This window comes from Pipistrellus hanaki, assembly GCF_964339955.1.
Source record: "Pipistrellus hanaki genome assembly, chromosome: 6".
Taxonomy (NCBI): domain Eukaryota; kingdom Metazoa; phylum Chordata; class Mammalia; order Chiroptera; family Vespertilionidae; genus Pipistrellus; species Pipistrellus hanaki.
This window is the reverse complement of record NC_140508.1, coordinates 58,064,132-58,076,244: the sequence shown is the minus strand read 5'-3', so window position 1 is coordinate 58,076,244 and position 12,113 is coordinate 58,064,132. Positions and strand designations below refer to the sequence as shown.

General features: G+C 46.0%; 1 protein-coding gene across 14 annotated transcripts; it reads left to right on the top strand.

The window, feature by feature from the left end:
• Positions 1 to 6,028: 6,028 nt before the first annotated feature.
• On the top strand, positions 6,029 to 11,839 carry ZBTB14 (zinc finger and BTB domain containing 14). 14 transcript variants are annotated; one of them, XM_084888126.1, is made up of 5 exons: positions 6,029 to 6,432; positions 8,056 to 8,085; positions 8,993 to 9,086; positions 9,175 to 9,254; positions 10,416 to 11,839. In XM_084888126.1, exons 4-5 carry the CDS (start codon positions 9,252 to 9,254, stop codon positions 11,760 to 11,762), a joined length of 1,350 nt encoding a protein of 449 aa, XP_084744252.1. In that variant the 5' UTR covers positions 6,029 to 6,432; positions 8,056 to 8,085; positions 8,993 to 9,086; positions 9,175 to 9,251; the 3' UTR covers positions 11,763 to 11,839. The 14 variants fall into 14 exon arrangements, with proteins under 14 accessions (XP_084744252.1, XP_084744259.1, XP_084744256.1 ...); XM_084888133.1 differs by having other exon boundaries at positions 8,947 to 9,086; XM_084888124.1 differs by lacking the exon at positions 6,029 to 6,432 and adding an exon at positions 6,546 to 6,590 and having other exon boundaries at positions 8,947 to 9,086.
• Positions 11,840 to 12,113: the final 274 nt, after the last annotated feature.

Genomic DNA, 12,113 nt, shown 5'->3' with positions numbered 1-12,113 from the left:
CCAGAAACATTTGACAAATAATTTGTGTGGGGAGAAAATAATAGCAAAGGCAAAAATGAACAAATGACAACCCGCCATCAATGGATGCCCTGTGGGGTCGCCAAAGCTAAAATCAAGATTTCCTGCTATGATTCCAGAGTCATAATTCCTTCCTCTGGCTTACATGCAAATTAAGGAAGAGCTGGCTTGAAGTGACACATGTCCAGGAATTTATGAGTCAGCATAAAATTTTAAAATGCTGACTAGAAGACTAAATAATTGCTTCTATTTGGCGTCTAATTGTCTACTCTTAAAGTTGTAGCAGAACCATACATAATGCTTTCTAAATATTAGAAATACATGCCTATTAGCTGGATTTAAAGTTTAAGATAAAAATGAGCATTCCATGTGAAGATTTTTAAAGATAATTATCAGATATATTCCATTCCATGGACCCTATGCTATTAACTAAGATATCATACTCTCCCTCTTGTCAGTAGATAAAAATAGAAGAATTATTTCAGGCTTAAATCTCAGATACTAAAATATTTTCAACTTCCAGAGATTATGAGGACATTGTAAGGTATGTGTGGAAAGTTTTGTCTTTGGGGGATACAGAATTGTTTGGGGCTAGAAAAGATTGTATCTCCTCATTTAATTTCAAACATTTTGCAATTTGCTTTCTGTCAAATACAGATATGCTAAAGTCCTTTCCCTATGAAAAAAATATGGAACACACCTTGGAAACAGTTTTTAAAAATGTTGCTGTTGAACATGAAGTGGGTCTTATACTAGTAAACCTTCATGAATTATATTATTCATTATTACTGCACAAAATCATGACTGCTTCTCTTCTAAAACATTACCAGGACTCTACCTAATATTTAATTGTGTGCTTATTAGTTATTGGGGATGACATGACTCATAGTTATAATCTCCTATGTCTTTTGTTTTCAACAACTAATCCCTTTGCTCTGATGTTGTGAGAAAAATTTACCTCTATCATTCCAAATTCCCCACCTCCCACCATAACTAAGTTATAATCTCATTGAGAGCAGGATTGTATCTGTCTTGCTCATGACTATATTCTCAACCCGTTATGTACAGTAGAGGCTCAGTATGTACTGTGGAGTGAGTGACTGGATTGAAGCAGGATCCTCTTTTCAATGCCCAGTGAAGGCAGAAGTGGAAGGGACCTGTGTAAAGAAGATGCACAAACTGTCCCCGAGCAATATTATTTCATCTCTGCTTGGGAAAATCTCCTCCCTGTTGATTTTACACCTACCAGTGTGAGGCTTTTATGGATTCTTGAGATAATAACAATAATCTAAAGTGTTCTATTCATTTAAAAATAATAATAAATTAAGAGGCCAGGAAGTCATCATTTGAGTTAGGGCAGTTGGTGTGGTAGTTAATACCACATGGGACATGGGACATGGGACATGGGAGCAAGACAATCTGGGTTCAAATCTTTAGCTTCCCATTTGCTAGCAGTATGCATTTGGGGAAATTGTTTATGTCTATGTACTCCAGTTACATCACTTGTAAATGGGGAGACCTACCTCATAGGGAGGATAAATGAGTTCATGTAGCTGAAGTGCTTAGAACAACTCCTGATTCATGAAAAGTACTATGCAGGCATTCGCTGTTTACTCCAAAGAAGCCACCAGCAGGCCCGGAGGACTAGATGAGCAGAGATTATTACCATGCTCTACCACCAACTAGCTATGAGTGCCAGTTTTAACATCTCAAGGTATCTGTGTTCTCATCTGTCAAATGAGGGTAGTAGGCCCATAAAAAAGAGGCTTCTGTATTTCAAATCCTGTAACAATTTACCTCTATTCCTTCCCTTCTCAAATGGAAATGTACAGGGCTATTGCAAAGATCAAATAGTATAATGACTGTATAAACATCATACAAATGCAAAGCAAATGTAATGTTGGTTTTTGGTGTCAACATTGGATGTATTCAGTACTATATTCACTATGCAATCATTATAATATTAATTTCCAAATCTGGTAAGTCCCAATTGCTCTATAAATATAATATTGAGGGGTCAAAAAAGAAAATAGAGCAAATCACTTTAATAAAATGGTTGGCCTGCTCACCAGCAGTTTCCTCTTCTTTCTCTTCTCCTCTCTTTATCCATCTTTCTTCAACTTTTCTTCCTCTTCTCACACAAGGAATCATGGATGCCTAGAACTAGAAGTGTCTTCCTTATTCTTGCTATCTCCATAATTGAATACACTACTGTACTACCTTTAAGATTTTGTTTTTTATTTGTTTTCTTTTATTTAAAAATATGGTTGTCCTACTGATATCTTTACCTCCAATGGGTAAGTTTAGCTAACGATAGGGATAGTTAGTGGACTGGTCAAATCTGTCATAAATCTATAAACACTAGAGATACATACATGGCTTGTGACAAAAGTATAAAGTGAATCTTCTGCAGCTAATGTGGTGGTTATGTGGACTTTCCTGCCTGCTTATCACTGGTTGAAATTATAGACCAAAATTTATAAAACTGAAATATAAATATTCACTTTGAAAAATAGCAGGCTCTATAAAAGATTCGATCATTGCATTTTCTACCTGGAAAGGATTTTAGAGTTTATCTAGTTCAAATTTAGTGACTTTAAAATAGTTAGATGATATGACAAGACAGGCACTTCTTCTCTGTGGTCCTCTTTCCAAAATCCCATAGCCCAAGTGTAATCATGAGAAAAACATCAGACAAACCCAGGTTGGAAAAGTATTTTTCAGAATACCAGGCCAGTACGCCTCACCATTGCCAAGGTCATAGAAACTAAGGGAAGGCTGAGTGAGAAGCTGTCACAGACCAGAAGAGACTGGGAGACGCGACAACTAAATGCAGTGTGGGACCCTGCATTTGATCCTGGAGCAGAGAACAGTAATGGAAAAGCTGATGAAATCCAAAAGCAGTCTGCAGTTTAGTTCACAGTAATGCACAATGTCAGTTTTTTTAGTGCGAATAAATGTACCACAGTAATGCAAGATGCTAACTATGGGGAAACCAGGTGGAAGGGTACACAGGAGCACTGTGTACTATTTTTGAAACCTTTCCATAAACCTAAAATTATTCCAAAATTAAAGGTTTATTGAAAAATAGTTAGGCTGAAACCGGTTTGGCTCAGTGGATAGAGCATCAGCCTGCGGACTGAAAGGTCAGAGGTTCGATTCCAGTCGAGGGCGTGTACCTTGGTTGCGGGCACATCCCCAGTAGGGGGTGTGCAGGAGGCAGCTGATCAATGATTCTCTCTCATTAATGTTTCTAACTCTTTATCCCTCTCTCTTCCTCTCTGTAAAAAAATCAATAAAATATATTTAAAAATATATGTTAAGAGTGTGTTTCAAAAAACATAAACTTAGTATCGCAGTAGAGAACAGAAACTGTTACACTGTCATGTCCCATCTAGGTTGATGCTGGGTGGCACCTGGGAGGTGTCTTCTTGATATGCCTTTCTTCTACGCGTCTTTGCTGTTTCTTCAACACAAAGGGATGCTTCTGCTACAGGACCTTTGTGTTTGCTGTTCTTTCCTCCCTAGACCAGTGGTCGGCAAATTCGTTAGTCAACAAAGCTGCAGTTGGCCTGGAGGGCTTCTCTCTTCAGGATCTTCCCTGACTGGCCCCATAGCCTCCTTCAGGTCTTTGTTTAAATGCTACATTCTCAAAATGGCTCTATTTCAAATTGCACACCCATATTTCCAGTCTTCCTTTTTCCTTCCCCTGCTATATTTTTCTCCATTGCACTTATATATATTTAAATTATTCATTTGCTTCTTGTCTGCCTCCCAGGGGAGAATATTTGTATGCTTATTCACTGCTGTACCCACAGTGCCCACATGCCTGGGACAAAATGAATATTCAGAAAGAGTTAATTAACCCTATGAGGTAGGTACTATTTTTATCTAGTTTTGCAGATTTTTAAAAAATGTTTCCCTTATACCTCTCTGTGGTATTAACTTGTGGGCTGTCACTTATCTGTCAGACAATATTTATTTATGGCTAAAGGATGCTGCACAGGGCTGGGTTAATGCTGGTGACCTGGCAAGGGGCCAGGTCGGGGTCAAGCCCTTTCTTTGGGGTTCCTCACCCCTCTCTCCTCCTTCCTGTGGAGCCCCTTTAATTTAGACTCATCCCCAGGATCCTCCTGAAGCAAGACTTGTCCAGGGAGACCTTGTTTCATGAGCATAAAGGATGTTAATAGATGCAAAACCAAGATGTCAGGAACCTGTCACTCGAGAAATGCATTCTAGTGCTTGAGAACTCTTCTGAACTGTTTTCATTTAATCAGGTTAATCAAACCCAGGGAGACTTCACCTAGGTATAGGCAATAAGGCTGTTTACATAATAGGCAGATAATAAAGATACACAGAAAGAATACATAGAGCTATGCGATTATGCCGTATGGGAAAAGGGGGAGCAGCAGCAGGCAGTGAACCATAACTAAGTGCTAGTCCTGTCCATACACTGCTAAATGCAATGACAGTTTTATTGCTTAATAACATAACACTATGATAGTTATCCCCACTATATGAATACAACATATAGACAGGATTGAAATAAATGGGTTCAGAGGGAACCTGACCACAAAGGTACCAACTATGAACATAAATTGTGTCTGTTCTGCTCCTACCACTTCAATCAACCATCTATGCAGTGAGCAGGCCATTTGACACCACCCAGCGAATGTTTGAACTAAGAACTTACATGAGCATTATTTTATTTAATCCGCACAACTGCCCTTATCTTCATCTCAGAGAATACGAAGCTTAGGTGTAGAGAAGTGAAGCAAACGTACCCAATATTTGAAGTGGATATGTCTGTTCTATCATTCAATACACCTGCTAACCTCCATGATTATCCAAGAAAATGTGTATAAAAACACCTTGTGGCACATTGAAACTTATCAATTAATATTACAAAATCAGCTGAGGCCAAAAAGAATTTCTTTAGAATTTAATACAGCAATCATAATATCATTTCGTAAATATTTACGTTTCTGTATCAAGCCTTATCTCGTCGTCTTCACACAAGCCCTGGGGGAAGGTCCTACTCTAATTTTCACATGTTAAATCACACGTGTTTTGTTTTTTTCTGAAACGCTGTTAAAATGACTGTAACAAAGCAGCATCAGCTAAGGAGATGCTTCCAGTATTTAGATGCTTCCAGAAAACGCGGGAGCCGGGGGCACTTCCCGGGTCTCAATGCCGGGCACAGCCCAGCCACACCTGGGCGGTGGGAAGAGGGAAAGATACATGGTTTCAAGAGCAATGGAGCCATTACTTTGCTGAACTTGGATGTAGGAATAGCGCTGCGTTTTTAGAGCCCTACGAGGGAGCTGCATATGCTATGCACTGCTAGATGCGCTAGGACCTCCAGCACCATGAATTCTTCCTTGAGCGTCCGGGTAGTTGCTGGAAGGAGGGCGCGCGCTTGGCTGCATATAGAGCATTAGGGTTGATCGCTTTCTCCCGGGTGACTGCGATAGACCTTATTACAACCAATATGAAAGGCCATTTGTTTCACTTGTTCTGCAAACGTTTATTGAGCGCCTGCCTTCCAGTTCCCGATATACATAACGCAGCAGCCACAGCCAGAGAGAACCCAGCGCCCGGGCGCGCGCGCCTCGGTGTCTGCCCGTGTGCGCGAAGGGCTAGGGCGCCCGGGGCGTTCGCCCCCTAGCCGAGGGCGAAGCCCGCAGCCGCAGCGCCAGCCTGCGCGCGCCCGAGGGCTGCCCTGTCCCACGCACGAGCACACACACACACACGCGCGCGCGGGAACGCCGGGTTCCCGCGTCCCTGGCGCTGTCCTGGCGCTGGGAGCAGGCGGGAGCTCTGGTCGAGCAGAAGGCGGGAGCTCCAGGCGGGGCGGGTGCCCGGGAGCCGCGCTCGTGCATGCGCTCCTCGGCTCCCTAAGCCCCGCCCCCGCCCCGCCCTCCCCTTCTCCCGCGCGCGGGCTCCGCGCGCCCCGAACCGCGCGCGTGCGCGCGCGTGCGCAGGCCAGGGCCCTCCGGGGCGGCCCCGTAGGCTCCAACGAAAGCGTCGCCAGGTCCCGCGGTTAACCCTTTCCGGGCTCGCCCGTGTGGAGGCCCCGTCAGGTTCCGTGCCTGCGCAAGCCGGCGGCGCGCCTTCCCCCTCGCCCGCACCGCGCATGCACGGGAAGGGGGGGGTGCCAGTGGGGGTTTTTCAAGGCCGGCTAGACATTCTGTGCTCGTGCTGGAGGAGGGCTGCTACCATCAGGGACGTGCACGGTGCCCCCCCCACCCCGCCCTCTCCCCAAACTCTAAAAAAAAAAAAAAAAAAAAAAAAAAAATCCAAAACACTGCCACCCATCGTGCCCCCCGCGCCCCGCGTCCATCCCGTCCCCGGCCTGCGTGCAGCGAGCGCGGGGAGCCCACGGCGAGTGTGTGTGGCTGTGCCAGGCTGCAGGTAAGCGCGGGCCGGGGGTGCGGAAGGGGCCCGGACCGTCCGCGAGGCGGGCGCGGGGGCGGCGGGCGGCCGGCGGGGCGGCCCGGAAGCGCGCTCTCGCCGTGCTCCGGGGCACCAGCCAGCGCCGGGGTGTGCGGGCGGCCGGCGGCGGCGGCGCGGTGCGAGCGGGGACGGGCGTGGGCCGGGGCTGGGCCAGGCGCTCCGGGGGCTGCGCGGGCGGCGAGCGGAGCTGGGACAGCAGCCGGGCGGCCCCGCGCGCGCGCGCTCGCCGAGCCCGGCGGCGGCGGCGGCGGAGTTCATGGCCGTCCTCGCTCGCTCGCACATCCGCGGCGCTCCGCGGGGAGGGCGGAGACGGCCCGAGCCCCGCCGGCGCCTGGTGAGGCCCGCCGGGCGCCGCCCCTCGGAGCCGGGGACCCCGCCGCACCTCCCCCGCCCCGCGGCCCGCGGAGGGGGCCGGGACCCTCGCGCTCGCACTCCCGGGTGCGCCCGCCGAGCGAGCTCGGGGAGCCGGCCGCGCGCCGCCCCCGCCCCCGGCCGCGGGAGGGCGGGGGAGGGCCGGGCGCGAGCCGGCCGGGGAGTGCGCGGGGCGCGGGCGCGGGGCTCGCGGGCGGCACGGGGCGCGGCGCGGCGCGGGGCTGCGGAGCCGGCCACACGCCCGCTCCCGCGCCCGCCGCCGGGGCCGCCGCGGGCTGCGCCGCCCGCGCTCGGAGCCCGAGGATGAGCGGGAAGGCGGCCTCCTCCCCTCCCGGCTCCCCGGCCGGCGGCGCTTTTGTTGGGGAAGGAGTACAAAGCCCCCCGCCGCCCGGGCAGCAGGGAATGGGAGCGAGGCTTGGAGAAACTCGGAAGGCTCCTCGATGGCTCTTCTTGCGCTCTCTTCTCCCTTTCCCCTCCTCCCAGTTGCGAGCATTGGACGGGGAAGTCGGGCCGCCGCCATTGTCGCGGCTGTTCAGGGTAGGGAGGCGGCTGCCGATGCTTATGTAAGTTTGGCTTCGCGGGGCTCCCGCTCCCTGGTCGGCGCGCCATCGATTTGGAGAATCTTAATGAAAGGGCAGCTTTGGTATGGAAGTGCAGTTAGTAGGGCTACAGGTCTCACCGCCTACACATACGGGCAATGGGTATCTTCACCTGAACTTAGCCATTGGAAGATCTCAGTAGAAAAAAGTGGCCAGAGAGAGAGAAAGAAAGAGAAGACCAAATAACACCCTAGCCAAAAAAAGGGGGGCATCAGCAGACTGATGTGTATGGCCACTCCTCTCCCTGCCTAGTCCATGCCCTGTTATCCCACCAGCCAGAGGATGAAGGTGGTGGCAGCAGTGGGAAGTGATGAGACCTGGTAGGAGGTGTGGCCTGGCCAAACTTTCTTTTGGGGGTGACTGCAGACCATGTTCCATTTAAGGAACGGAGTCAGAAGCATCCCTAGAAGTAATTTTGCCCAAGCCTCACCCTGGTTGCTGTGTTTTGCTTTGGGGAACTTTTTTTGATAGTTTTCAGGATATGGGTCTCTTGGTTTGTGTCTTGCACCGCAGTTTTTGGGTCAGACTATTGCAGCCCAGCCCCTTGGTCTCACCCTATTGAAGTCTGTGTGATCACTGTTCGGTAGAAGAAACTTTTTGTATTTTTCAGGACATTGGTCTGCAGGATGGAGTCCCTCTGGTAAGACTTAAAATTAAAAAGCTAGAATTCTGCCCTACCTGGTTTGGCTCAGTGGATAGAGCATCGGCCTGTGGACTGAAAGGTCCTAGGTTTGATTCCAGTCAAGGCACATGTCCAGGTTGCAGGCCCAATCTCTAATAGGAGGTAGCCAATCAAAGATTCTCATCATTGATGTTTCTCTCTCTCCCTCTTCCTTCTTCTCTGAAATCAATAAAAAATATATTTTAAAATAAAAAGCTGAAATTCTGCTGAAACTGGTTTGGCCCAGTGGATAGGGCGTCGGCCTGTGGCCTGAAAGGTCCCGGGTTCGATTTCAGTCAAGGGCATGTACCTTGGTTGCGGGCACATCCCCAATAGGGGGTGTGCAAGAGGCAGCTGATTGATGTCTCTCTCTCATCGATGTTTCTAACTATCTTTCTCTCTTCCTCTCTGTAAAAAAATCAATAAAATAAAATTTAAAAAGCTGGAGTTCTTTGAGCTTCTCTATAGGGATACAGGTGAAAACACCTGGATTTCTCAAATGCAGGTTTAAAGACCAGTGTAGCTTAAATGATGAGTGCTGCATTGTACAAAGTGTGGAAAGAAGAAACCAGCTACTGTTCCCTCTCCTCCAATGTTAACTGTTGGGTATATGAGCTTCTATAACTTTCTCTGTATCTATAAATACATATTCACATATACACTCTATCTGAGCCTTGAAAAAAATGTGGAGGGCCACATACCTATCATGAAATGGTGGGGGGGGGGGGGGGGGGACACTTTCCTGGCTTTTTCTGACATCTGTGTAGCTATCAACATCTGTAAATGGTCTTTGTGAGGAGAAATTCTTTAGTGGCTTTCCAACACACACTCTGCGCACAGCCCCTGCACACTCCAGTGCTGCAGCCCTTACCTGTTCTGCTTCAAGTCTGCTCAGAGCCGGACCTGATGCTGCCAGCCACCCTCCTCTCTGTTCCCAACCTGAAAATGAGTACATGTGCAAGTGGCAGGACAAGAAAGGAAAGTTTATTTTTTAAAAATATTCTTATTTAGAATTTGGGATAGAGGAAGATTCTATCTTATTCTTGTGTGTCCTTTTCTCTTGTAGGACTGGCACGCCCCTGATCAGTTATTCTGATCTGAAGAATTTAGTGTTTCAAGCATTAAGACAATAGCCTGAGTTGTTCATGGTAACTATAACTTTGGATGTTAAATCTTGAAAATATGGTTTGGTGTTTGCTTTAAGGAATATATACACATGTTTGTGTGTGTGTGTGTGTGTGTGTGTGTGTGCGCGCGAACACACAGTTTATATGTGTGTGTGTGTGTATACACACATATAAACTGTGTTCGGACTTTTTTTTCTCCCCCATTTATACTTGCTGAATGAAAGGCAAACAATATTTTTAAAAGAAAACATAGAATACATTATTAAAAGGTCATTTTCTGTGACATTATGACAGATGTCTTTTGTGCCGGTTTTATTTTTATTTATTTATTTATTTATTTTGCTTGTAAAATACTTGCAGCACTTGTCAAGTACATCCATCTCAATGATGTTTTTGTCTGGATGGCAGATAGATTGGCATGGAGAGGGAATGAAACTGCTCATTTTGAGAGTCATATTAAACCTTAACCCTCATTCAGAAGTGGCCCAAAACTGGTATGGAAAAGATAGAAGACAACACCAAATGGAATATTTTGGCAGTGATATATATCCCTTTCTAGTTCTGCTACAGTGACTTGTCACTTCTGCCTAGGAAATAGAACATTGAATGCTGTTAGTTATTTTACTGAAATAACAGTGAAATTAGACTATACACAACATACATGACTGATGATGTTCGCCTCAGAATTCTTTTTCAAACCTTGAAACTGAGTTATTTGCCTTTATTAACTCTACTTGTCCGGAAGCACAGGTTTTGGAGCTAGATTGCCTGTATTTAAGTCCCAGCTCTCCACTAAAAAACTACAATATTGGGCAGGTTCCCATCATCATCTCAGAAATGGAGATAGTAATACCTATCTCAGAGGTTTATTTGATCTTTACATTTGCGAAGAGATGGAAAGCACATAGAACAGTACTTAGCATGTATTATGTGCTCAGTAAAAGTTAGCTATCATTATAACTAGGCAAATACTTAGTAAACTGAAGATAAATAGAAATAACAATTTGGAAATCCCTAAGTTGGGATGTCTTTTCCTACTCATACCCTTGAACTACTACTAATGACTTTCTGAAATTGTTAGGTACCAAAAATTGATTAGATAATGAAAATCTGCCTGTATTTTCTGTGTGGAAAAATGTTGTTCATAATTATCAAACTTTCTTTTTAAAATTTTTTTTGTAGGAGTTTTTCATCAGTATGTCTGAAACCATTAAATATAATGACGATGATCATAAAACTCTGTTTCTGAAAACACTAAATGAACAGCGCCTGGAAGGGGAATTTTGTGATATTGCTATTGTGGTTGAAGATGTGAAGTTCAGAGCACACAGATGTGTTCTCGCTGCCTGCAGCACCTACTTTAAAAAGCTTTTTAAGAAGCTTGAGGTTGATAGCTCTTCAGTAATAGAAATAGACTTTCTTCGTTCTGATATATTTGAAGAGGTCCTGAACTACATGTACACAGCAAAGATTTCTGTGAAAAAAGAAGATGTTAACTTAATGATGTCATCAGGTCAGATTCTTGGTATCCGATTTTTGGATAAACTCTGTTCTCAGAAGCGTGATGTATCTAGTCCTGATGACAATAATGGTCAGTCAAAAACTAAATACTGCCTCAAAATAAATCGTCCCATTGGAGATGCTGCTGACACTCAGGATGATGATGTGGAAGAAATTGGAGATCAAGATGACAGCCCATCGGATGACACTGTAGAAGGCACACCCCCCAGTCAGGAGGACGGCAAGTCGCCTACAACTACACTCAGGGTTCAGGAAGCGATCTTGAAAGAACTGGGGAGTGAGGAAGTTCGAAAAGTAAATTGCTACGGCCAGGAAGTAGAATCCATGGAGACCTCGGAATCGAAAGATTTGGGGTCTCAGACCCCTCAAACCTTAACATTTAATGATGGAATGAGCGAGGTGAAGGATGAACAGACACCAGGCTGGACAACTGCTGCCAGCGACATGAAGTTTGAGTATTTACTTTATGGCCACCATCGGGAGCAGATTGCCTGTCAGGCGTGTGGTAAGACATTTTCTGACGAAGGCAGATTAAGGAAGCACGAAAAACTCCACACAGCAGACAGGCCATTTGTTTGCGAAATGTGTACAAAAGGTTTTACCACACAGGCCCACCTGAAAGAACACCTAAAAATCCACACAGGCTATAAGCCCTACAGTTGTGAGGTGTGTGGAAAGTCATTTATTCGTGCCCCGGACCTAAAGAAGCACGAGAGAGTGCACAGTAATGAAAGGCCGTTTGCATGCCACATGTGTGACAAAGCCTTCAAACACAAGTCCCACCTCAAAGATCATGAACGAAGACACAGAGGGGAAAAGCCTTTTGTGTGTGGCTCATGCACCAAAGCATTTGCCAAGGCGTCTGATCTGAAAAGGCACGAGAACAATATGCACAGTGAAAGGAAGCAGGTTACCCCCAGTGCCATCCAAAGCGAGACCGAACAGTTGCAGGCAGCAGCGATGGCCGCCGAAGCGGAGCAGCAGCTGGAAACAATAGCCTGTAGCTAGAGGGGACGGGACACAAACACTTTGCCTGAGCCGTGGGGACTGAGATTTCATTGTTTGTAATAAATGAACAACAGTCACTGTATTTTTTTTTTTTTTTTTTTTTTTTGAAAACTTATGGAACGTTGTACTCACTGGACCGAAGGCAGTGCCCGTTTAGGTATTTTTAAAAAATTTTAAAGAAAATAACCTTCCTTGTTTCTGACCAAACCGTTTCACTGTCCTGTCTGGTGTCTAGTATTAATGTTGCCAGTAAGTCTTGCCCCTTCTCTCTCTTTATGATTTTAATTTGAGGACTCCTGTATCCAGTTCGGAAGTTAGAGACTTCTGTTCCAATTTTTACTCTCTCTCTCT